Source organism: Colletotrichum godetiae, assembly GCF_030913485.1.
Source record: "Colletotrichum godetiae strain CBS 193.32 chromosome Unknown BDP55scaffold_6, whole genome shotgun sequence".
Classification (NCBI taxonomy): domain Eukaryota; kingdom Fungi; phylum Ascomycota; class Sordariomycetes; order Glomerellales; family Glomerellaceae; genus Colletotrichum; species Colletotrichum godetiae.
This window is the reverse complement of record NW_026851254.1, coordinates 1,499,869-1,521,137: the sequence shown is the minus strand read 5'-3', so window position 1 is coordinate 1,521,137 and position 21,269 is coordinate 1,499,869. Positions and strand designations below refer to the sequence as shown.

General features: G+C 49.5%; 10 protein-coding genes across 10 annotated transcripts; 5 read left to right on the top strand and 5 right to left on the bottom strand.

Moving 5' to 3' along the window:
- Positions 1 to 119: 119 nt before the first annotated feature.
- BDP55DRAFT_353709 (uncharacterized protein) lies at positions 120 to 1,226 on the top strand. Its single transcript, XM_060567004.1, has 2 exons — positions 120 to 228; positions 310 to 1,226. Exons 1-2 carry the CDS (start codon positions 181 to 183, stop codon positions 1,174 to 1,176), a joined length of 915 nt encoding a protein of 304 aa, XP_060434248.1. The 5' UTR covers positions 120 to 180; the 3' UTR covers positions 1,177 to 1,226.
- A 50-nt stretch (positions 1,227 to 1,276) lies between these two features.
- On the bottom strand, positions 1,277 to 3,995 carry BDP55DRAFT_691143 (fungal-specific transcription factor domain-containing protein; the record flags this gene model as incomplete). The annotated part of the gene is made up of 4 exons (XM_060576935.1): positions 1,277 to 1,969; positions 2,043 to 2,346; positions 2,405 to 3,078; positions 3,150 to 3,995. The coding sequence occupies 4 exons, from the start codon at positions 3,993 to 3,995 to the stop codon at positions 1,277 to 1,279; spliced, it is 2,517 nt and encodes an 838-aa protein (XP_060434247.1).
- A 799-nt stretch (positions 3,996 to 4,794) lies between these two features.
- BDP55DRAFT_651100 (uncharacterized protein) lies at positions 4,795 to 5,575 on the top strand. Its single transcript, XM_060574026.1, has 3 exons — positions 4,795 to 4,986; positions 5,047 to 5,099; positions 5,170 to 5,575. Exons 1-3 carry the CDS (start codon positions 4,808 to 4,810, stop codon positions 5,361 to 5,363), a joined length of 426 nt encoding a protein of 141 aa, XP_060434246.1. The 5' UTR covers positions 4,795 to 4,807; the 3' UTR covers positions 5,364 to 5,575.
- A 1-nt stretch (position 5,576) lies between these two features.
- On the bottom strand, positions 5,577 to 6,943 carry BDP55DRAFT_575371 (beta-lactamase/transpeptidase-like protein). Its single transcript, XM_060570770.1, has 3 exons — positions 6,833 to 6,943; positions 5,959 to 6,773; positions 5,577 to 5,885 (listed from the first exon to the last, which is right to left on the bottom strand). The coding sequence occupies exons 1-3, from the start codon at positions 6,924 to 6,926 to the stop codon at positions 5,613 to 5,615; spliced, it is 1,182 nt and encodes a 393-aa protein (XP_060434245.1). The 5' UTR covers positions 6,927 to 6,943; the 3' UTR covers positions 5,577 to 5,612.
- Positions 6,944 to 7,298: 355 nt separating this feature from the next.
- On the top strand, positions 7,299 to 9,999 carry BDP55DRAFT_756325 (uncharacterized protein; the record flags this gene model as incomplete). The annotated part of the gene is made up of 4 exons (XM_060580759.1): positions 7,299 to 7,977; positions 8,027 to 8,709; positions 8,771 to 9,074; positions 9,154 to 9,999. Exons 1-4 carry the CDS (start codon positions 7,372 to 7,374, stop codon positions 9,997 to 9,999), a joined length of 2,439 nt encoding a protein of 812 aa, XP_060434244.1. The 5' UTR covers positions 7,299 to 7,371.
- A 211-nt stretch (positions 10,000 to 10,210) lies between these two features.
- On the bottom strand, positions 10,211 to 10,963 carry BDP55DRAFT_543884 (uncharacterized protein; the record flags this gene model as incomplete). The annotated part of the gene is made up of 1 exon (XM_060568445.1): positions 10,211 to 10,963. The coding sequence occupies one exon, from the start codon at positions 10,961 to 10,963 to the stop codon at positions 10,211 to 10,213; it is 753 nt and encodes a 250-aa protein (XP_060434243.1).
- A 606-nt stretch (positions 10,964 to 11,569) lies between these two features.
- BDP55DRAFT_628201 (RmlC-like cupin domain-containing protein) lies at positions 11,570 to 12,207 on the top strand (the record flags this gene model as incomplete). The annotated part of the gene is made up of 2 exons (XM_060571871.1): positions 11,570 to 11,717; positions 11,816 to 12,207. 2 exons carry the CDS (start codon positions 11,570 to 11,572, stop codon positions 12,205 to 12,207), a joined length of 540 nt encoding a protein of 179 aa, XP_060434242.1.
- A 737-nt stretch (positions 12,208 to 12,944) lies between these two features.
- Positions 12,945 to 14,735, top strand: BDP55DRAFT_544356 (cytochrome P450; the record flags this gene model as incomplete). Its single annotated transcript, XM_060568474.1, has 3 exons — positions 12,945 to 13,358; positions 13,446 to 14,429; positions 14,493 to 14,735. 3 exons carry the CDS (start codon positions 12,945 to 12,947, stop codon positions 14,733 to 14,735), a joined length of 1,641 nt encoding a protein of 546 aa, XP_060434241.1.
- A 281-nt stretch (positions 14,736 to 15,016) lies between these two features.
- Positions 15,017 to 16,614, bottom strand: BDP55DRAFT_628199 (uncharacterized protein; the record flags this gene model as incomplete). Its single annotated transcript, XM_060571870.1, has 4 exons — positions 15,017 to 15,118; positions 15,326 to 15,436; positions 15,516 to 16,126; positions 16,194 to 16,614. 4 exons carry the CDS (start codon positions 16,612 to 16,614, stop codon positions 15,017 to 15,019), a joined length of 1,245 nt encoding a protein of 414 aa, XP_060434240.1.
- Positions 16,615 to 18,149: 1,535 nt separating this feature from the next.
- BDP55DRAFT_628198 (kinase-like domain-containing protein) lies at positions 18,150 to 20,382 on the bottom strand (the record flags this gene model as incomplete). Its single annotated transcript, XM_060571869.1, has 5 exons — positions 18,150 to 18,533; positions 18,589 to 19,356; positions 19,431 to 19,859; positions 19,881 to 20,222; positions 20,281 to 20,382. The coding sequence occupies 5 exons, from the start codon at positions 20,380 to 20,382 to the stop codon at positions 18,150 to 18,152; spliced, it is 2,025 nt and encodes a 674-aa protein (XP_060434239.1).
- Positions 20,383 to 21,269: the final 887 nt, after the last annotated feature.

Here is a 21,269-nt window from a genome sequence, read left to right as displayed (position 1 = left end):
AGTCACTTAGGTAGCTTTCGCTCCACAGAAAGTTTAATCTTGCATAGATTCATGGGCAATATTAAAACACTATTGTCAGTCTCTTGACTCTGATGCTGTATTTCTTTTCATGGTTAGTAAGCAGTTCTCCTCCCATCAGTTTTCCCAACCGAACACACCCTCTATCACAAAGGCTCAGATATGGCTGTCTCCGAGGGTAACTACATCAAGACTGTCGCTTTGGCTGGAGTAAGTTATCGGTGTCTCCAATCAGTCAAATTAGATTTCAGGTTTGGAGTAATCAACTGATATTTCAATCCATTTCATCAGGCAAGTGGGAACTTAGGTCTTCGCATCCTAGAATCTCTGCTCGATGCAGGTTTCGATGTGACGGTTTTGATTCGCCGCGAAAGCACGTCGATCGATTACCCAGTCAAAGCCCGGGTGGTGGAAGTTGACTATGATTCGTCCGACTCACTTCGGGATGCCCTCAAAAGCATTGACGCCGTTGTTTCCGCGGTGGGCAAGCAGAATGGATTGCAGAGCCAGTACAAACTCATCGATGCTGCGATCGTTACCGGAGTAAAGCGATTTATCCCGTCAGAGTTCGGTGCCGATCTCCAGAATTCCAGGATTCGTGTCTTTCCGACTTACTGGACCAAGGTAGAGATTGAAAACTACCTGGAAAAGAAAGTCCAGGACACCGAATTGACTTACACGTATGTCTACAACAGTGTCTTGTTCGACGAGGGACTGTCACTCGGAGCATTCGCGAACTTTTCGACCCGAACAGTGAACATCTTTGACGGTGGAGACACCATTTTTTCGGCGACGAGAATCAAGACAGTTGCGCAAGCTGTTGTTGCGATCCTTAACAAATACGAATCCACCAAGAATCAGGCCGTTCGAATTCGGGACCTTGCCATGACGCCCAACCAACTACTAGACACTCTCAAAGCCTTGGATCAGGACCACGCTTGGAAGCCAATCGCAGTCAACACCGAATCACTCGTCATGGATGCTGAAGACGAGCTCTCATCGGGAAAGTTCAGCCCGAAGGCATTCGCAGCATTCGCAATGAGGGCAACTTTTGCCCCGGAATATGCACAGGATTACAGCCGCAATAATGAGCTCTTGGGCATCACCCATATGACAAAGGAAGAGATTCAAGGAGTTTTGGCTGCTAGATTGTGTTAATCTCCCACCTCTCATCCCTCATCTGCGACGAAGTCTGATAAGTTTCGATTGGAATTGAAAGAAGAAGTCTGCAAGACCGTCATAGGACTCGCTAGATACTCTAAGTATGGCTAAAATACAATTGGCCGTCTTCGTTAGTGAAATCGCACATATCGTCCATCTCCATCAGAGGTCCTATCATCTCGTCTGCATTATACATCGCCGCATCCAATTCTCGCTCAGCGCTACGAGGCAAAGGGACTGCACCCATCTGACTGTTATCGCTTTGGACAAGGTTAGTGCTTGCATTTGGTCTCATTATGCCCTTCGATGGATATCGCCCTCCAAATGTCGGACGTTTCGCAGCAGAGGAGGCTGAAGATGAACGCCGATCTGATAAGGATGACTTCCGCCGGCCCAACTCCTTCTTTCTGCGTCGTCTAGCTTTGTCAATGCTTCTCATCACTGAGCGCCACTGGTGTACCCGACTATGCCTCGTCGACGAGTCCCACCGGAGAACAGCACTTTGCTCCACAACACGCCATGCCTTATCGGCATCCCTGCCCAAAGGCTGATTGCATAATTCTGAAAGAACAACTGCAAAAGCATGCCACTCATTGTAACATTTTGTAAGCCATGACCACTGTGCTACTTGTGGGTCGGTTCGCAGACGATATGAATGTGCCATACATTCGATGGCGTTTTGGAAGGCGCGTCTCTTTTGCTCGTCGGTGAGGGAAACACCAGAAGAAAGTGGATTGAGGACCATGAGGCGAAGATTTGCGACAATGGTGCCCACGAAGGAGGTCGTAAGCTTGAACAGGTGTGCCGTCAGAAAGAATACGAGTCCCATTTACAAAGTACACCATTAGATGCGGGTCACTTACGCAGTGTAGAGAACCATGAGATGGTTGACTCTCAGAAATCTTGCCGGCGATGTTCTCACGCTGTCTTTCAACCCACGCCTCCTTGTCGGCTATCGTCATTGAGATAAAGTTCAATCCAGTTGTTGAGTCAACTCTTCGAGTGTCAATTATGGTTCGCCATATGTCTGATGCCCAGCAGCGTGCTGCAGTGAAAGACATGGTCGTGATTCGCTTTGACTCGGAAGGGTATTCCGTCATATCTGGATACAGGTCCGCATCATTTAGATTCATTGGGGGCCTCGAATCGAAGCTACTTAACTCCAGCCTTTATGGACAAGTTAGTCAGTATCCATGCAAGCTCCGAGTGGGTGGTCACGACTCACAGACCAGAGGAACAAGAGTAGTCCTCGGACGCCGGTGTATCCAGAATGCAGATGCTCCACCACAATCGCCGACGCATCTCAGCTTCAAAAGGAGGAAGGCCGAATGTCGTTCCATCTCGATGCATACCTAGAGATTGAGCAAGCCGGACAGCCAGCCCCGTCATGCTCCATGAATACGTAGGGTCTCTACAGCGCAATGCAATGAGATAGACCACAAAGGCTTGTATTGTGAGCATGTCATCCGTGACCATCAATCTCGCACGGACAAAGGCAGCATCAGCTCCTCGCCGAAATTGTGCCAATAGATCAGATTGAGCCGATCCAAAACGCGCTTCGCATTCATCGTCTGACAGGCTGTTTACTGCACCAACATATATGACGAATAGCAGGGCTTCCAGGGGGGCAGAGAGATTTTGTGGATTGTGCATGGCTTCGAGGACGATCGGTTCAACCGAAGGTATATGCAAGACAGTAGCGACAGGGTGTACATTGGTATTGTACAGCTGCCATGCTTCCAATCTCTGATTGAGTGGAGGATGCAAGGAGCGAGTGTCGGTTTCGTGGGTACCGCTGGTAGATATCAGGGAATACTGCAAAAGTCCTGACCGAGACGATGGTGTCTGCTCCTCGAATTCCGAATCATCCTCGCTTATCACGCCGTCATCCAGGTCATTCTGTAGATGAATCGCACGAATATTAGAAAAAGTCACTTCTGGCCTTTTGAAAGGTAGGTAGTCTGACGTACCTCGGTGTGCAGGGCTTCCCAAAATGTGCCGCTGACGTATCTTTCGCGGCCATCGTCCCTGACGAGCTTCCCTGTCGAGGTGCCATATGGAGACCAGGAGTTCACCGAATCACCTTGAGCACTGTCGCACTCAATGTTGGGAATCTCAAATTTCGACGCGTCACCGGCCGCGATATCGAGAATCCTCGCCGGAGATTTCGGACCGAGAGAGATTGCGACCTGTTGCGCCTGAAGCCTGTGGAAGTCGACTGCGGCCGGTTCTTTCTCCAAGTCCCTGCATGCACCTTTCGATGAGCCGATTGAATTGGGAGGCGTCGGTGGTGAAGGCGATGTGGGATCGTTGTTGACCTCTGGGAGTTGCGTTTGAGGCAGTGTCGGTATCGAATCCGGGCGGGAGCTTGATCCTATGAAGGGGTCGGAGGATCGTGGAATGGTGCCTTGCTGCATGCATTCTGCCAGGGTCTTGAACATCGGCTCTAGACGATGAAGCTGCTCCCACAGCTGATTATCTGTGAGAAACTGCCGTGCTGCTGAACTTCCTTCAGGCGGGTAGACACAGTCTGTTCCAGACTTCTCGCAGTGGTGACACGGCTGTTTTTTGTCGCAACCAACCTTCCGGCGACGGCATGCCGTGCAAACGCGGCGTGGGAGGGACTGATTGCGAGATTGGTTGTCCTGCTGTCGAGGTTGGAGAGGCTGCTGTTGCTGCTGTTGCTGTTGTTTCGTCTGTCGATTCTCTTTGTTGGCGGGATTCCATGCAGCGACAATTGAATCTGCAATTCCTTGACTGCTGGGTGAAGCTTGCGATCGAGCCTTCGCCGGGGAATCAAGCACTCCAGGCCCCATAATCCTACACGACCGGAACCTACGGTCTAAATACCCGAGATAACGAAATGATGATAGGAGTTTTGCTCCGCCTCTCGAGCTTGAAGAACGATATACCTAACGCGGATGTCGCGTGCTGGTGAGTCGTGTACAATCTGAAGACAACTTGGTTTCTTATGTGCTGTGTTGCATCACATAGATGCGGAAAGTTCGGCAAGTCCGAAGTAAAGACTAGCTCTACGAAGCAAGAAGAGGACAAGAGGCGCCGAGTTGATAGATTACTTGGAGATAAGGATATGGAAAAGGAGGGATCACGAGGGGGCTTCATCACCACCAAGCCATGTTAGGACGAGACGCACGGAGGGAACATGGTGTAGGCCTAGAGATAAGGCCTATACAAGGGGGGGCGAAGTGCGGGGAGAAGCACTTACACACGAATGACGATGGTCACAATTACCAATCCAAGACTTGTTTGTAAGAGCGCAGCAGCTAAAGCGGCACTGGGTTACCTTTTGTCCACCTTCGTTGCTCACGGCACATGGGAGCGTGGAATAGATCAACGCCATGCTGGACCAGGATTCTTGCTTGATAGAGTGTTGGGCGGGGAACCTGTCCGGCAGTCCACTCCTTTGCACGAGGTCGGCCCCTGGTGGCGATAGCGCTATAGGCTTGTCGCCATGTTTGGAAACGTGGATATGATTAGCAGGAAAGCACAGGAGCTCGGCCGACCCCTCCGGTCCAGCTCCCCGTCCCAACCCCAGTCGGCGTTTCGGAGGGTGAAGCATTCCAGAGCGAACGTAAACTTGAACCGGCGTCAGCTTATTCTGTATAAGATGAGCTGGTCCCTAACACGATCGATAGAACTTGATATATTATGGTTGAAGTACAGCCAGACAAGATACAACATGTCAGCAATGGAGACAACGTCCAACCCGCAGATAGAAAATTCGGAGTGGCTCATTCACGTCCCAGACTTTCCGGAGGCCAAACAACGGAGGGCTGCCGTGTTCCCGTATGTCTCAGCCCAGACCTCGACGGACAGGTCACCAACTGACATCCTGACGCGAAACAGACAACACATCGAGCGGATGAAAACAGATCCTCAAGGCTTTTGGGTGTTTGGAGGTGGGATACCCGGGGCCGTCTTCGTTAATACTATCCACATCCATGTTTAGCTAACATTCGGTCAACGCAGGAGCCACTTTGACGGAGCCCGTGGGCCCCGGCCAACCCCCGCACATTACGGGCAGTGCCATGCTTGTCCTCGCGCCCACGCGGGAACGGGTTTTAGCGCGACTTCTGGATGATCCGTTGGTCAAGGAGAAGATTTGGGATATCGAGAACGCTCAGATTCATGCATTCTTACGTCCGAAAAGAACTCACCTCTGAGAGGGCCCAATTGTTACCGAATGAAAACATTCAGTCTTGTTGGTCTAAGAGGGGAAATAACGGTTCAAGTTGCGAAAGAGTAGATTGGCATTGTATTAGCCAATTATCAGTGACCATCGCTCGCAAAGAAGTGACGTAAAAGTTTTAGAAGAAAAGCAGGGACATAGAAACTTCCTTAAGAATAGACAGTTGTTTATGTTGAGCTCTTCAGCCAATTCGTCAACTTCTTTTGCACACTTTCAAGTGAAATTACTGCCTTGCAAGATGAACAGCCCAAAGCTCCCGCCAGAATTCCCCGAGGAGCTCCACACTCTTCGGATCTCCCGCGGGAAGCAATTGGCTCACATAGATAGCTCCAAGACCCCTTTCTCGGTTAATAAACCACCCAACGTTAGGCAGCCCATTCCAAGTCAGACATTTTGCGGGGAGATTAGGCGTATCCTGTCTGACGACCATGCCCCCCAGCCCGAATGCTACTCCGGGGCATCCCGTATCGTCTCCCGTCAATTGTTTATGCAAAGACTATCGGTCCTTCGTGTTAGAGTTTGGGCATTGAGCTTGGCTGCTGCGCCATGGAGTGGGGAGCTGGACAGACCTCTTGTTTGATCAACCCTTCGTATTGAACGGTGCCTTGGTGAAACTGAGGCGTGAACATTTCTGTCACGGATTCGGCCTTGAGGAGCACTGGATTGTCCTTGAGTAGGTCCGTCAAGACTTTGAGGAAGTCTGAGGTGGTAGTGATCAGCCCCATCCCACCGGAGCTCTCCTGTGCATCTTCTGGGTATGGTGAGGGAATAGGAGCCAGCTTCCCCTCTTTGTTTCGCAAGAACATTTGAGCTAGCAGCCCTCGCATATCCGGCTTTGCGGTTATGTGAAGGGTTGAGTCTCTAAGTCCAAGGGGGCTGAACACGTGCTCCTCCATGTAAGTTGCGAGCTTCATGCTGCTCAACCTCTCCACCAGCACTCCAGCCCAGTCCAAACTAGCACCGTAGACCCAGCTGGTCCCGGGCTCAAACAGAAGGGGCAGTGAAAAGGCTTCGATAGTCTTCCCACTCATCACCAAGGGCTGTTCACCTCGCGACTGTCGCCATGCTACGAGCAGTGGATGCATGGCGTCATACGATATGCCACTGGTGTGGGTAAGTAAGTGCCGAACCGTTATTTTGTTCCTAGCTCTTTCGAGGTTGAAGGATCCGTTAGGGTCCGGCGATATGATGTGCAGGTCTTTAAGCTCGGGCAGTATGTCTTCCACCTCATCGTCGATACCGATCATCTTCTTTTCGATACATTGCAAAACAGATATAGTTGTAATCAGCTTCGTGCAAGAAAATCCGCGAAAGGCATCGTGGATAGTGATTTGCTCTCTCGATTCCGCTGTCTTGATGCCATGGCATTGGCTGTAAAAGATTCCTATATCATGTATCGATTAGTTATGGGTTCTCCAAGTCTAGTTGCTAGGGCCAATTCACCGTTTCTGTTCAATGCAGCTAATACAACTCCAGGAAGATCCGCTGACGTGCCTTCCGTCAAGGATCGCAGTCTTTCCTCGCAGCCAAGCTTCATTTCAATCTGCCTCAATGTCTACTATTGAAAAGGATGTGGAGGGTATATGGAGGTTCAAATGAAGCAGACTCACGGTCTGAGCAACTGATTGGTCGATCATTCGTTGAATGCGCTTTGGAAGACGACTTGCTTGAAGCCTGTGACTGATTTTGAGAGTCGCCTATTTGTTATCTCTGCATATTAACAGTCTGAATGAGGATTTTGACTTCAAGTGGGGCCTAAAGCAAATGGTCTCCCCGGCGACTTCGGCCGACCTCCTGCTATTCCGACAAGACCTTCTCTAAGGCTACCCAGATACCCAATCACATGCCTTCAAGTATTCTCGGCCGGCTTGCCGGACCCTAAATCCTCTATTCCAACGTGGCATCCACACCAATCTCACTCACAGCTTAGAGCTCTTTTCTTCCTATCGACATACGAATGCTTGCTGCCCTCGCCCAACAACATGCCAGACAACATCACCACATCTCCGAAACAACCGTCGAGAACCGATGGTCAGTCGACAACTGCCCCCGCGCCAACTCCTAAACAACCAAGTAACGCGGGGAGAAAACGGCGTTCCTGTCTTTTGTGTAGCAAACGAAAGGTCAAGTGCGACAAGCAGAAGCCATGTCGGAATTGCGTCAAGTACGGAGGCGAATGCTCATTTCCGGCCGCCAAGGCAAACCATACGCAGATGGTAATGACCCCCGAGCTCGTGGAAATGATTCAAAGACTAGAGAAGGTAGTTCAAACGCTGGAGCCGAAAGACGGAGACAGACAAGAGCCTGTACCACCTGAGCAAACCAACAGCCACAACGATGACGGTGATCAAGAACGTCTTCAGTACCCGCTCCCATCCCCCATGGTGGAAGATATCGACGCGACGGAATTGGGTTCCTTCGACCCTGCCATGGTCACGGATGTCCAAAATGGTCCCTCGGACTTGTCCAATACTGAAGGATCAAGTGTAGTATTACCAAACCACAGAGGCAGTGACGGCAGGATTATTCGTGATGCCGGGAAAGACACTTATGTGAGAAGATGGTTTTGGGAGGATTGCAATAGTGAAGTGAGATTATGCACAACACCACATAACCTCCTCGGCTAATAACAAGTAGATCAGCAGCGGCTCTGCAACAGACGAAGATCGATCAGACGACGATGACTTTGAAGATCCCGTGTCCAATACTTTCGCTAATTTGTGCGCAAAGAAGCCGGGAGGTTTTGGGTCCGACGATGAAACTCCGCTTGCAAAGAGAAGAATTCTTTCTATCCTCGGCGCTCAAAAGTTACACTTGTGGGGTATTTACAAAGAGAGAGTTGAGCCACTGACCAAGTTGCTTCATCTGCCGTCGCTCGAGCAAGCAGTGACCGGGCATCGTTTATTGGACTTCGAAGACGGAACCCGATGCATCATGTTATCAGTCTACTACGGTGCCGTGACAAGCCTAGGCGAAGAAGAATGCGGACAACTGTTTCAAAGCGGCCAAACTCGAGTCTTGGCAGTCTTGCGAGACGAGGTGGAAGCAATGCTTTCAAAGGCCATGCTTATCCATACCGGGGATATCCAACCATTGCAGGCACTGGTCTTGTACCTCATCTTCCTGCGACATCATGAGCCCCGACTCTCCTGGAACTTTTCTGGGTTAGCTGTTAGACTCGCTCAAAATTTTGGCATCCATAGAGAGGGCAGCCTGTTCGGACTCTCGACATTCGATATTGAAATGCGGCGCCGACTTTGGTGGCAAATTGCAGTACTCGACGCACCTTCTGCGGAGGACTACTCGGGTGAATACAACCTGTAAGCTTTCCCGAGAAGAGAGGTACATGCATGTTCGAGTCATAAATTAACACCGTCATAGACTTGAGATGAGTAGTTTCGACAGCCAACCACCGCGGAATCTCAACGATGCACAGCTGTATCCGGCAATGCTCGAGTATCCACCAGAGACGAGAGGCATTACTGAGATGACGTTTACACTAGCCCGATGCCAAATCACGAACATGTACCGTTGCATGGCAGATTCAAGAAAACACTGTGGAAACATGAGGAAAAGCTACGCGGAACTATCTCGTCAGGAGCGATCAGACTGGATCGATTCCTGTGAACACGAATTTTCTCAAAGATTCTTTCAAGACTACTCTTCGACGAATGCTTTGCATTGGGTGAGTTTAGATTATTTCACGTGTGTCACTGGAATTTGTAGGAGAGACTCGAGCAACAATACTAACTATACCATCGCAGGTAACCATTGTCCTCACGAGGATGCTATTTCACAAGGTTAGACTCCATGGATGCAATCCACATGACGAGTCGGGGGCCTTAACCGAGGCAACCCGAAAGCGACTATTCGCTGTCGCCGTTGAAGTCATCGAGCTTAATTGCAAGCTCCGGACCGATCCCAGAACCCGTCCATGGCTTTGGCTGTTTAGTTCATATACTCAGTGGCATGCATTCTCGCTAGTTTTACACTGGCTTCGAACAGATCCTTTGTGTAAGGGGTCCCGCCGGGCATGGCAAGCAATCGAGAAGACCATTGTGCTCAGATGGGAGCATCCTCCCTCACTACTGAGTGGGCAAAAGCCGCAACAATGGCGGTCTGTTCTCAGACAGTTGGGAAAGGCAAGGTCTGCTCGACAAGAAGCTGTGGACAAGAGAGGCAGAAGGGGCTCCCATACGGCTTCGGAAAGAAATGGGCAAGCCTCGGCATCTTCACTGGCCTCGACGACGTGTCATGCTCCATCTTCTTCGAGAACTTCCTTCGCACAGCCTGCCGGTCCATACAGTTCCCTGTCATCAAGTAGCTCCCGGCATCAAAATCGGGAGCAGGCTCCAGATGTTTGTCCAAAAAAGCCACCAGGTCCTTTGACACCCCCAACCACCACTACGGACATCTCCCTGCAGCAAAATCCGAGAACACCAGGACAGGGAGATCCGCAGAATACAAACAGGATGAACAGCTATCAGTTCGACGAGATCACGGATTTGTTGCCGCATCCCGGCCTCATGATGATCGATGATACGTTTTCGGCTGAAGAATTCCAAGACCTTCAGGACTTCTCTTTTATGGAAGATTATTCTCTAGATTAATACAAAATCAGAATTATTCCGACACATTGGCTTTGAATTGCATCGCGCTTCCCACCTTGACAACTTGATGAAAAGTACTACTTCTACATGTGATACACGAGGCTTGGATCGCTTCTTGATTCAGTTTACCAAGGCTCAATTGTCATTAAGTGAATATCTTACTCTGCTATTTTTGAATCAAGTGTCTATCTCACGCCTAAACGCTGAACTCTCAAAGACCATTGACAGCTCGGGCACCATCTGGCCGTTCCGAGCCGTTCTCCAACATTTTCACCTTGCTATGAATCGCGCTGTTTCCTTCCAGCCCCGCGCGTGTAGCTTCGTCCATCCCAGGAATGATCATCTCAAAGGTTTCTCGCACCACGGTATACTGGAAGTACCCACAACGAGCAATAGGCTGTGTCTTGCTGACGTCGAGCTTGCCATCAGTCAAGACATCATCTCGGATATGCACCCCTATAACTCTCCCAATTACAACGTCGACAGTTCCCATGGGAGGGTTGGCCGGCAGTCTGATAGTGGTATGATAGACACACTCGAACTTGACCGGACTATCCTTCACCATGGGGACAGGATCTCCGGGCAGCGCACGGTTATACTCCTTTTCCAGACCTGCACGCTGAAACTCGTCCACTCCGTATTCGACTTGCTCAGCCGAGATGTTGACAGCTTCGCGCAAGGGCCAAGTAGCTAGGTTCCAGCAGAACTTGCCGGTCAGCTCCGCATTGAGAACCGTATCCTTTCTTTGCTGGTCCGGTTTCTGGTTGGCCGAGAACATCACATACGGCGGATCGAATGTGAGGTTATTGAACTGAGAATAAGGCGCCAAGTTGTGTGTCTCTGGATCCGTTGCCGATATTGTCGATATCCAGCCAATTGGTCGAGGAACAACGCAGGCCTTGAAAGGATCATGGGGAAGATTGTGTGGTATTTTACCCGGTTGGCTTCCCGGCTCGAAGTACATGGTGGTGGAATTCGGAAGAGATAATGTGCTTATCAATCTTAATTTGTGGATGTTTGGACGTGATCTCGATTGCTTCAGCGGCAAGAGTAAGGTATTATAAGATAGCTTAGACCAAAGTGCATTAATGGCGTCCCTACGGATCTTATGTCTACATTTATTTCCTGCCGCGAAACGGTCGTACTTAACGGCAACAATGCCTTGACACGAGATTCTCTGTATTAATTCCTTGACGAACCAGGCAGGGATGTCGGGGGTCGCTTCGGGCCCATGTCCACCGCGCCGGACCAGACTGAACACGAGCCAGACAAGTGGGAAACCCGGCCGATGAGATTAAACTTTGTTTCCGTGACTACGGAGCTCGGGTTTTCCCCCGGCTGTCGAGAAAAAAGAACGATGAGTTAGATCCTTGTGCGTGATTTGCACATGTTCGCTTTTGGTAGTTGAGTTACCTAGGTGATTTGAAGAATGCATATAACGTCACGACACCTCCCATTTCTTTGTTCAAACATCAACATCGCGGTCTAAGGCGTTGCAAATTAACTACAACCACTCACGGACCATCACACTTTCCTCTTGAATTCAAGTCCTTTATCATACTTTCTCGTCATGGAGGTGGACGACGATGTTGAACTCGGTCCCGGTCGCGATATCCCAACTGACGGAATACCGGTCAACTTTGTCCCTGCTAAGGCCGGGGATGTTATCAAGCTAGGACTGATCACATGCCGCGTCTTAGAAGATGGATCTCGTACAGGTAGTCAACTACATCAAAACACCCTCTGTAGCAATCTTACCTAGCGTGTAAGATCGGCTCTATCAAGCAAGAGCTGACCGTATAATCTGCGCTCATAGACAATCGAATTGGAGCCGCCGAGTTTACTCTCCCTCCTGGACTAAAAGGGCCTCCAGCCCATTGGCACGAGATGCACGACGAGACATTTTTGACGACTAAAGGTACGATTCGATATCACATCCCGAAGCCCGATGGCACCGAGGACACCATCGATGCGAAAGAGGGCGACTATGTTACGGTCCCTGTTCGGGCGCCGCATACCTTCAGCAACCCGACTGATCAGGAGGCCAAGTTCTTCAACACATATACCCCGGCATATTACATCAACTACTTCAAGCTGTTGGGAACATATGTGCAAGAGGGCAAGCCAATCTCGCCGAAAGAGCATTTAGATGCGATGTCGAACTACGCAACTCTTCCTGTGCCGAAAAAATACTCGCAGAAGAAATAGCTGGTCGACAGTCCTGCTTGCATGGTCCTGATATTGATGATGCTGGAAATTGGCACGGCCAGTAAACTTGACTTGGACAGTCGCAGGCTCTGATCAAATACGAGTCAAAGTAGTTGAAAAGATTAACACCACTTTACGTTGGGGGAAGAATCTGTCTCCGCTTTGACCACGTTCTGTGCAGACTTCTGGGGTTTTGAAGTGACTGAACATGTCCGGATTTCACACTGAGAGCATTCCGCTGCCCACAGTATTAGTCGTCACGCCCTACCTATCTCGAAAGTCCGGCCAAGAGGGGTTGAGCGGGGTGAGCATAACACGTCGGCCGGCGCGCAGTACGAAGCCGGTGGCCGGGTCTGTTTTCCGGTCCACTCATGGTCCCTGCATTTACCGAGCTCACATCATACCCCGGGGGTGTCATCATGAGTCCAAAGCTGCGATATGGACATGGACCTAAGATATCATCGATATTAACAAGATGCACTAGGCAATTGGAGCCGAAGCTTGCTAAAGCGATGATAACGGAAGTGTTGTTTTTGGATAAGTCTTCTCGCTTATAATGATGTCCCCGACTCACGTCTGGTTCTAGCGTGACGACGCCTTCATACCATACCTCATATTTTACTCTGTTATGAACTTGACATGTCGAAGTCTACCGCTACGTAATTCCTACAAATCTCACCACCATCTATTTTATTCCAACTCTTTCATACAAAATTCTCACCAACCTGGCAGGCATCATGATCCTGGTCGCTTTACCAGTCATTTTTGCCGTGATCACCCTAGTTTTTGGTGTTATCGATGTACTCGTAGACTACGTCCGTATCTTGCGGCTCCGACAACGAATGGCACCGGGGCCTTTGCCGCTTCCTCTCTTCGGCAACATATTCCACATCCCGAGCAGCAGGCAGTGGAAGAAATTTGAGGAATGGTCGCTGAAACACCAATCTTCCATCATCACAATCTGGGATGGACATACCCCGGTCGTCATTTGTAATGATGCTTGGTCGATGTCTGACCTCTGCGATAAGCGGGCCAACGTCTTCTCATCCAGACCTGTGAAGACCCTCACTGGGAAGATCTTCGGTCTCAACAAGTTCAACCAGGCGGGCCTTGCATATGGCGAACAGTGGCGTGTACACCGCCGTCTGACTGTAAGACATTTTCCATTCTAAGTGGCTCAATTAATCATTTTTGCCTGAGAGTCCCGCTGCTGACATTGCAAACTATGTGATACACAGCACTCTGCTGCCAACGCTCAAGTGGTCCAGGCATACCGACCTTCCCAAGCCAACGAAGCGAAGTTGTTGATCGAAGACTGCCTTACTAAACCTGATCGATTCGTTGACAGCGCTTTGCGCTTTACCGTATCGATTGTATCCGTCATTGCCTGGGGCAGACGCATCGGTACTGAATCAGACACAGTCTTGAAGGTAGCCCAGGCATATGTCGGCAGTGCCAACCTCGGGTTCCCAGGCAAGACTTACACTGAGGCCATACCAGCTCTCGCTGATATGCCGTCATGGCTGAACCCGCTGCCGAACCAACTCAGAAAGCTGGCTCAGACGTCGAACAAGTATTTCTACGCACTATCAGACGAGGGATCCAACGCAGCTCAAGACAATTTTGCCAAGAGACTACTCAAAGAGAAGGAGGAACATGGTCTTAGCAAAGTCGAAATTTCCAACCTTACAGGCAACTTCATCGGTGCCGGGGTGGACACCACTACTAGCACCATGCTGACCTTCGTTCTGGCTATGTGCCTGAATCAGGAAGTTCAAAGCAAGGCGCATGAGGAAATCGATCGCATCATCGGCCGTGACCGCTACCCTGAATGGTCCGATGAAGATAGCCTCCCATATCTGGCGGCAGTCATTAACGAAACGCTCAGGTGGAGGCCCGCATTTGCTCTCGGCGGGCCTCCCCATGCCCCAATCGAGGATGATATCTACAACGGCTTCTTCTTCCCAAGAGGGACGTCAATCATCGGAAACCTTTACGCCATGCACCGAAACCCGCGTGAATTTCCTGAGCCGCATAGATTCTGGCCTGAACGCTTTATGGAAGGTTTCGATGGGCCAGCTTATCCTAACAAGCGTGGGCACAATACCTTCGGGTGGGGACGTCGAGTCTGCAGTGGCGAAGCTTTGGCTCAACAAAGCTTGTACTTCACCATCGTCTCTCTCCTCTGGGCCTTCGAGATTCGTCCTGGTCTGGACGAAAAGGTAGGCTCGCACCCTATTGAACATCGTCCATACCTACACAAGCGGCTAATATTCCCATAACAGGGTAACGAGGTTGCTCTGGATCCAGACGCGTACACAGTGTCTCAAGTAAATCGTCCACTGCCTTTCAAAGTACGCTTTCTACCTCGGTCTGGGACGATCGCGGACTTGGTAAGAAGTGGTGCGCAAGAAGCGCGCACACAATTGCAAGCGTATGATGCAGCTACCAACGTCACTTTCGAAAGTGCGCAGTCTGTTTCCCTCGACATGCCTATCGCACAGGCAAAGAATGGTTCAGCCGTTTAGTCTTAGCGCCGGGGTCATTCAGATCTTGAGGTAGTTGGAATACGCTTGTGCTTGTGGTGGTACCAAGACATTCTTTAGGCATTTGGTGAGAGACGCAATTATGTCAGGGTCAATTTTGCTCAAACCTGACTGTGTTTTAATCATACTCGAGCTACCTTCTTTAGTTCACCTGGAGCGCGCAAGGGCAGCCTGCCACTCAATATTCTGTGGGCTCGGCCAGGTCAAGAACCTTTACAGTCAATCCTTTTTGATTATTCCGTTCCACCGATGACTCATGTAGCTCATACTAAACCATCGACAACCACTTCCGTGACTTCTGGTGTGCGATACGAAGGCACATCAGACGTGTGGACATTAGGTAGTATCCACCAAGTATCAGAACGCTGGAACAAATACAGAAGGAAACCAAAACCCAAATGTATGGGGAGATCATTGCGTCTTTCTCAGTGGGAAACCAGTTGAAGAAGTCTGTTGAGAAGATTGTCTAGAGAGGGGGTGGTGTATCGTCAGTTTCCATGTCCATTTGCTATGCTGCCAGCTGTGCTGTTATCACACAGTGATGTATCAACAGCGACAAGGAATTAACTTACTGCAACGAACATGCTGGGTAAGAATATCATAGAGAAAATTGAAATGTTTTGTATACGCTTTCCGTCCCGTTTGGTCTCAAGTGCAATTTGCATGTTGGTTTTCGCATGAGACTCAACATTGTCAATAGTTAGCGGCATGATACTAATGTAGCAGTGACTGATACGTGTATCAACATGTTGATAGACTTACGAGCTGAGTCGCCATCGACATCCCATCTAGTCTCATTGTACAATCTCTGATAGTCTCTTCATACTCATGTATTATGGATCTCAGCCGACTTTTGATCGTAGAATTTAATTTTGCCTGCTTCCGCATCATATCTGCCTCAGCATCAACAATGTCAAATGCTGAAGGACGACCCGCAACTCTCGGTACTGGGTATGTCTCGGCCATCTCTTCGATATGAAGCAGCATCTCTTTCAACTGTGTCTTCCAATTCATCAGGCCGTTTCGTAGCTCTGTAGTCTCTAGCCAAAGGTCAATGGTGGGTTGCGTAGAAGCTTTCGTACTTTGGGTGACGCTCTCGGAGCTCAAGTTCGAGATGGCTCTTTCTAGCTCATCTTGAGTATCCTCGACGAGCCGCTTTAGCTGTCTTTTTCTCTCCAGTTCAGTGAATATTCCTTGAAGGAGGAACGGGTGCTGTAAAGCTTGAGAGGAAAAGTAGAGTCTGTCGATTATTTCTTCTTCGATCTCAGCATCGGTGCCGAAGAATATCGCATTGGTGGACCCTGTCTTTAAAATGTGTGACACGGTGAGGGCCAAATCACCAGGCCATGCATTTGAAGTTCTGCAGTGATATACTTTGGAGACTTAGATTCAAAGACTTTGAAACCGCCAAAGGAACGAGAAGCTCTGGCACCGACTGACCTATAGTGGAGTCTCCCAGCTCGCCCATGTTCACCTCTCCAGCACAAAATGCTGCCACGTCTGCACGGCTGATAACGCGGGAAATACCGCTATGAATCAGAAACTTGAGTGAAATATATCTGAAAGTTTCAAAGGTGAATGGAAGGTATCGAATGCTTGTAGATTGACATTCTGACTCGCTGCCCTGAGCACGTCGTGCGAAACTAGAATAGTCATGAGCATCATAGTTCAAGAATGATTGGCCGAATAGGGATGGGAGAGTCCTGCTGAAATTCACGTACATCAAGTTGACCCTGGGCTTATAGCTCTGGTGAAGTTCTTGGTGGTTCTTATCCCTTATTTTAGCCCATGAACCAACATTTTCTTGTAATGTAGAAACGGTCACAGACCCCAAGGAACCATTCCTTCCAATCTTCGTCATTCAGTATCCATTGTTTAGGTTCCTGCAATAATCTTAGCTGTTTTTGAACTTTTCAACTTCAACCAGTGCTGTATCTCACTTCGTCCTCACAGTCAAGTTGGACAACCTTGACAGATCTTGGCTGATATCCAAAAACGTTGGTAAGATCGGTCTCAATATGGCTGAGCAATGATCCATCCAGAAGCCAGTCCATACTTCAAAGCGTAAATTGTAAGAGGAGACGGTAATATTATGTAGTAGGTTAAGTACTTGATCAAAGGTGAAAAACACTGGACCATCCAGAACATGAAGAAAGCTGATACTTCGCGTCTATACAATGGCTTCACGACATCTTTAAGACACCAGTCTCCCTTTCTCGAGATTCACCAGAGATTGGCGACCTGTCTCCAAAAGGTTAGGTCAGTTTTCAGAGAAACTGGCACTTCTACATGCAAAGAGGCATCTCGAGGCAGCCCGACTGCGACAAAAAAGCCTGAAATCTGCACAAGGCGCTCTCCGGTTTATGAAGGAGGGGTTAAAACTCACAAGTATCCACCCCTCCTGCAGGCCAATGCCCCATCGCCAATTACGACTTCATAGAAACGAACTGAGCTAGCACGATGCAGGCAGGCTTGCGACCCAGGGTAAATGCTCCGCCAGGATGAAATCTTGCCAACCAAGAAGTAGACGTGACTGCGGGCTGACAACAGGGTTCGATGATGGTAATGACTTCGAGGCTATCTCCAATGACCACCCTAGGCCACCCTCCAAGAGAGTAGCTACCGACATGGAAATGGCGAGATCAAATGCGCCAGTGCCCGACACAGCCATTGACTGGAGACTCGTTCGCCTCATTTGGGCAGCCTAACGGCACAGGCTTTCCCCTTCCCACCAACCACGAGGCATAGCTTGATTCGGTATCAACAACCCCCAGGAGCAGGGTCCTCATAGGTAGACCTTCCAAAAGTGCTTATTAGCAGCACATCACTTGCTAAATACACATTTCTGGTCATTTTGGGGCCATAAGATCAGCCATCATGACGAAGGAGTTTGTCAGTGGTCGATATTGCGATGAGACAATGCTCCATCAGAAACTGAGAGAATTGTTCCCGAACACTGCAAGAAATGACATTGGAATACGGGTAAGAGGGCCCAATTGATTGCTGTCTAGTCATATTAAGCTGATCGTCGAACCACTAGTTCTCACGAGGGAAATGGAACCTCGACCTGCCGCGTCCTCTCACGCCGGTAAGCGTCTACTGCCTTAGAGCAAAACATGCAAGTTCCAACTTTGCTAACAGCTTCATGTATGAAGGAAGAGAAGAATCTTTTTAAAACTGCCTCTGGTCACTATACCAACAATAGGCAGGTGTCGCGTCAGACAATGACTGGGTGAGGGCCCAGGGAGACTTTTACTAGACGCGCACCTAACATACCCTTGGGATATTGAGGTCGGTGATGAATAGATAGATAGTTATGAGAGATATGTTCAATGGTGTGATATTTTCGTCGCACATTTTGACAGCCTTTTCTAGATCCAAAGTATCGGTAGTCTCTCAATACAATGCTCCTTTTGTGGGAGGCAGAAGGTTATCACCATATCCACCTCTAGTTTTTGGCGGTTCCTCTGTGCGGCCCTGATGAGTGCGCAACCTTGGATGATTTCTCTTGATTGTATCCAGCGCATTGTCGTTGAGTCTGATCTTGACGGCAGGAGTCTCTCCAATAGCCGCTGGTAGAGGCAACGGAACGGCCTTTACGCAATAGCCTTTACTCTCCACACATCGTCTCTGAATTCGTCGCAATTCCTCATATACTTCCTTACATGTCGCTCTTTTGCTCACTGCGGATTCGACAATCAACATCTTGTCTTGAACCAATCTTAAAATATCATGGGTGTACTGAGAACAGTCTCGGTGATTGTGAAGTCCTTCAAACCACTGCCGTTGTTAGTCAACTTCTTCTTTGAATATTCCAGACGATACATGTACTCACCCGAGTCACCGCTGGTTTCACCATAGCACCCATACTTCTTGATGAGGTGTCATGGTCTTTTGGGACACGAACTTCTACAATGTCAAAGTAGATATCGGACTTGAAGTCCTGGCCCCAGATTGAAGATGTCGTCATTCGCCATTCAGCAAAATGTTCGGAAAGTTCCCACCCTCCCAACAGCCATGTAACAAACTCGACGTAAACACATCCAAGAGTCCATATGTCCCATGATCGGGAGATCATAGCACCCTCGATATCGCACTCTGGTGGGCGGTATGTAGGAGTTCGACCTATGCCAGAGTCGTTGGGAATATTAGACCGGCTTCTCTTGCTGTTGAAAACACCAAGTCCGAAGTCCGATATCACGAGCCTTCCTAGATCCTCTTCCGAGCATCGAAACCACAGAATATTCTCCGGCTTGATATCTCCATGGCGTCCGTACTTTACAGCGTTTTCCATGTTGCCATCGACCTTTCCTGGGTATTCATGGATTCTTGCAAGACCGGCGGCCATGCCTGCTGTCTGCCTTGCAACCCACCGCACGAGATCTATATTCATTTCTGGCTTTTTGTGGATCTCCCAGTACTTGACTAAATCGCACTCAGCCCACGGAAAGAGGAAGTAAAAGAATCCCTTTTGGCTCCAGGTTGTGAGCAGGGAAATCAGATGCTCGTGCGCATTTTCGCTCTCAAATTTCCGCAACATCTGGAGTTCTCGCTGGAAGGCAATTGTATCCGTTGATCGCAGCCTCTTCAGAGCAAAGTAGCACTGTCGGTCTCGGTCAGCAACTATTGATCGTCTAAAAGATAGTGCCATCCGTTGAAATCGGCTCGTTTGCTTACGTCTGCGCCGTTTGGACTGAAGTTATGATGTCGGGGATGTAACTTGACCTTGAAGACTTCACTGAACCCTCCACTTGCCCCATCCCCATTGGGATCGGATTCGTACGTCAGAGGAAGGATGACTCGATCATCGAACTTGCGATACTGAGCCTCGCTTCCGCGAATGCCTTTGAGAAAGGGAACCCTTAGTGTCCATTGCCAGTCATCGAACGACTTCAGTGAGTTATGCTTCCACCCTCGGAAACACCCCAGGGGCTTGTCTACATCTTCCCGTTTCCGTAGGTCAACCTTGTTTTTTTGTCCCAACTCGACTTTTTGAAGAGGCAAGTCTGAGTCACAGACTCCCGCGGTAGGATCTAAAAACTTCTCGATAGAGCTTACTCTCTCGATCAGACAAAGGATCGCAAACACCTGTCGATAGGACTTGCTCTGTAGGGAGCTGTCGCATACCTTGTGTGCGATCCAGTCTATATCACTGTCGTCGCCGAAAGCATCTTCAAGTTCTTGCTTTACGACATCGAGACGGACCAATTCGTTCAAGTATCCAGCCGGGAGATAACCTTCTGTCACTTCTGGGTGAGGATGTGGCTGAAAATGACTTCGGAGAAGCTCGTCCAGTGGTACCCCAGTGTATGAGCTGCTGACAATCTGGGCTTGGTCTGTCGAGCCGATTGGTGGGTTCCGGTTTCCTACACTCGTTTGTTCGCTCGGTGCAGTTGGACGTTCTTTGGGAACGCTATCGAGCCCCCGATTACCATGGATAGCGTCGAGTGCGGGATTGGATTCGTCGCCCTGAAATTCATGTCAGGCTAGCTCGCATTGTCAAGTCAGGTTCAAGATGTGCACCAACAACAACGACTTTTGGAATATTACCGAGATGCAGTTTGGCCAGATCTTCGCTCAACGTATTACGAAGGTGGCGACGGTTGGGGCTAGGTAGCTCTGGCGCCATTGTGGGTTAGTGAGCTTCAATGGCGTTGCTCACTGAGAGATCAAATGTGCACGATTTGTATCATCAGACAGCCTGCAGAAGCAGAGTCGCGGGATCAAAGCAAAGGGGAAAACGATGCCTCATTTTACTAGAGGGAGAGAGGGATTTAACGACAGGATTAACTACACACGCCGCGCAGCCTCACGATTTGTTGCCTCTGAGAGGAATGGTCGGCCATAGGATCTGTGGCCTTCCAGTGGTGTAAGCGGCGATTGCGACGGAGAATGGACGGGACTTGACCGGGGCAGCGGCAGGCTGTGGACTAACGACGCTTACTTGCAGCTGAGATTCCGTTCCAGCAAATGAATGGGAAAGTCGGTGACAGAGGGGGCTCAGAACATGATCGAAAGGGCAACGAAACCCTTGTCATCTGCAATAGGCCTTGATTATTGGCATGCCATCGATTTCTACCGCTTACTGCATACTGCATGATGCGGTGTCGGTCTGCCGGTCTGCTAGGGGCATAATTGAGCGATTGATAGGTAGTTCACTTAAAGTGGGGAGAGGGACCAGAGGATAAGAGTGTCTTCCAGTCGGTAATCAGTACGAACTTCAAGGGAAGCCCTAAGCCGTTACAGTCTGCCTTGCCATGGGTGCGGTATTTCCGCTTTGGTGGTGTGAGGGCAAATGTGGTGTGTCTTTTCGGTCTGCCCATTCATTCGACAGAAAGACCGCTTAAACCTGCATTCCGAGCAACGAACGCCTTCGATTGGGCAAGATGCAGATGTGATGCATCTTTGTGGCACGCTGGTGTCGGATGAACCAATCATACCCTATCCAAGCTTGCATGCTGCAGATGTTGCAGGCTTCTCTCCGGCTCTTAAGTGTAGGCACTTTCCGTCCGGGCA

Coding starts and splice junctions, on each gene's coding strand:
- BDP55DRAFT_651100 (XM_060574026.1), top strand. CDS start 4,808: ATGAGCTGGTCCCTAACACGATCGATAGAACTTGATATATTATGGTTG. Junction 4,987..5,046: donor CGGAGGGCTGCCGTGTTCCC/GTATGTCTCAGC, acceptor GACGCGAAACAG/ACAACACATCGAGCGGATGA. Junction 5,100..5,169: donor AGGCTTTTGGGTGTTTGGAG/GTGGGATACCCG, acceptor CGGTCAACGCAG/GAGCCACTTTGACGGAGCCC.
- BDP55DRAFT_575371 (XM_060570770.1), bottom strand. CDS start 6,926: ATGAAGCTTGGCTGCGAGGAAAGACTGCGATCCTTGACGGAAGGCACG. Junction 6,774..6,832: donor AGCTGCATTGAACAGAAACG/GTGAATTGGCCC, acceptor TACATGATATAG/GAATCTTTTACAGCCAATGC. Junction 5,886..5,958: donor AAGGGTTGATCAAACAAGAG/GTCTGTCCAGCT, acceptor AAGGACCGATAG/TCTTTGCATAAACAATTGAC.
- BDP55DRAFT_353709 (XM_060567004.1), top strand. CDS start 181: ATGGCTGTCTCCGAGGGTAACTACATCAAGACTGTCGCTTTGGCTGGA. Junction 229..309: donor AGACTGTCGCTTTGGCTGGA/GTAAGTTATCGG, acceptor CCATTTCATCAG/GCAAGTGGGAACTTAGGTCT.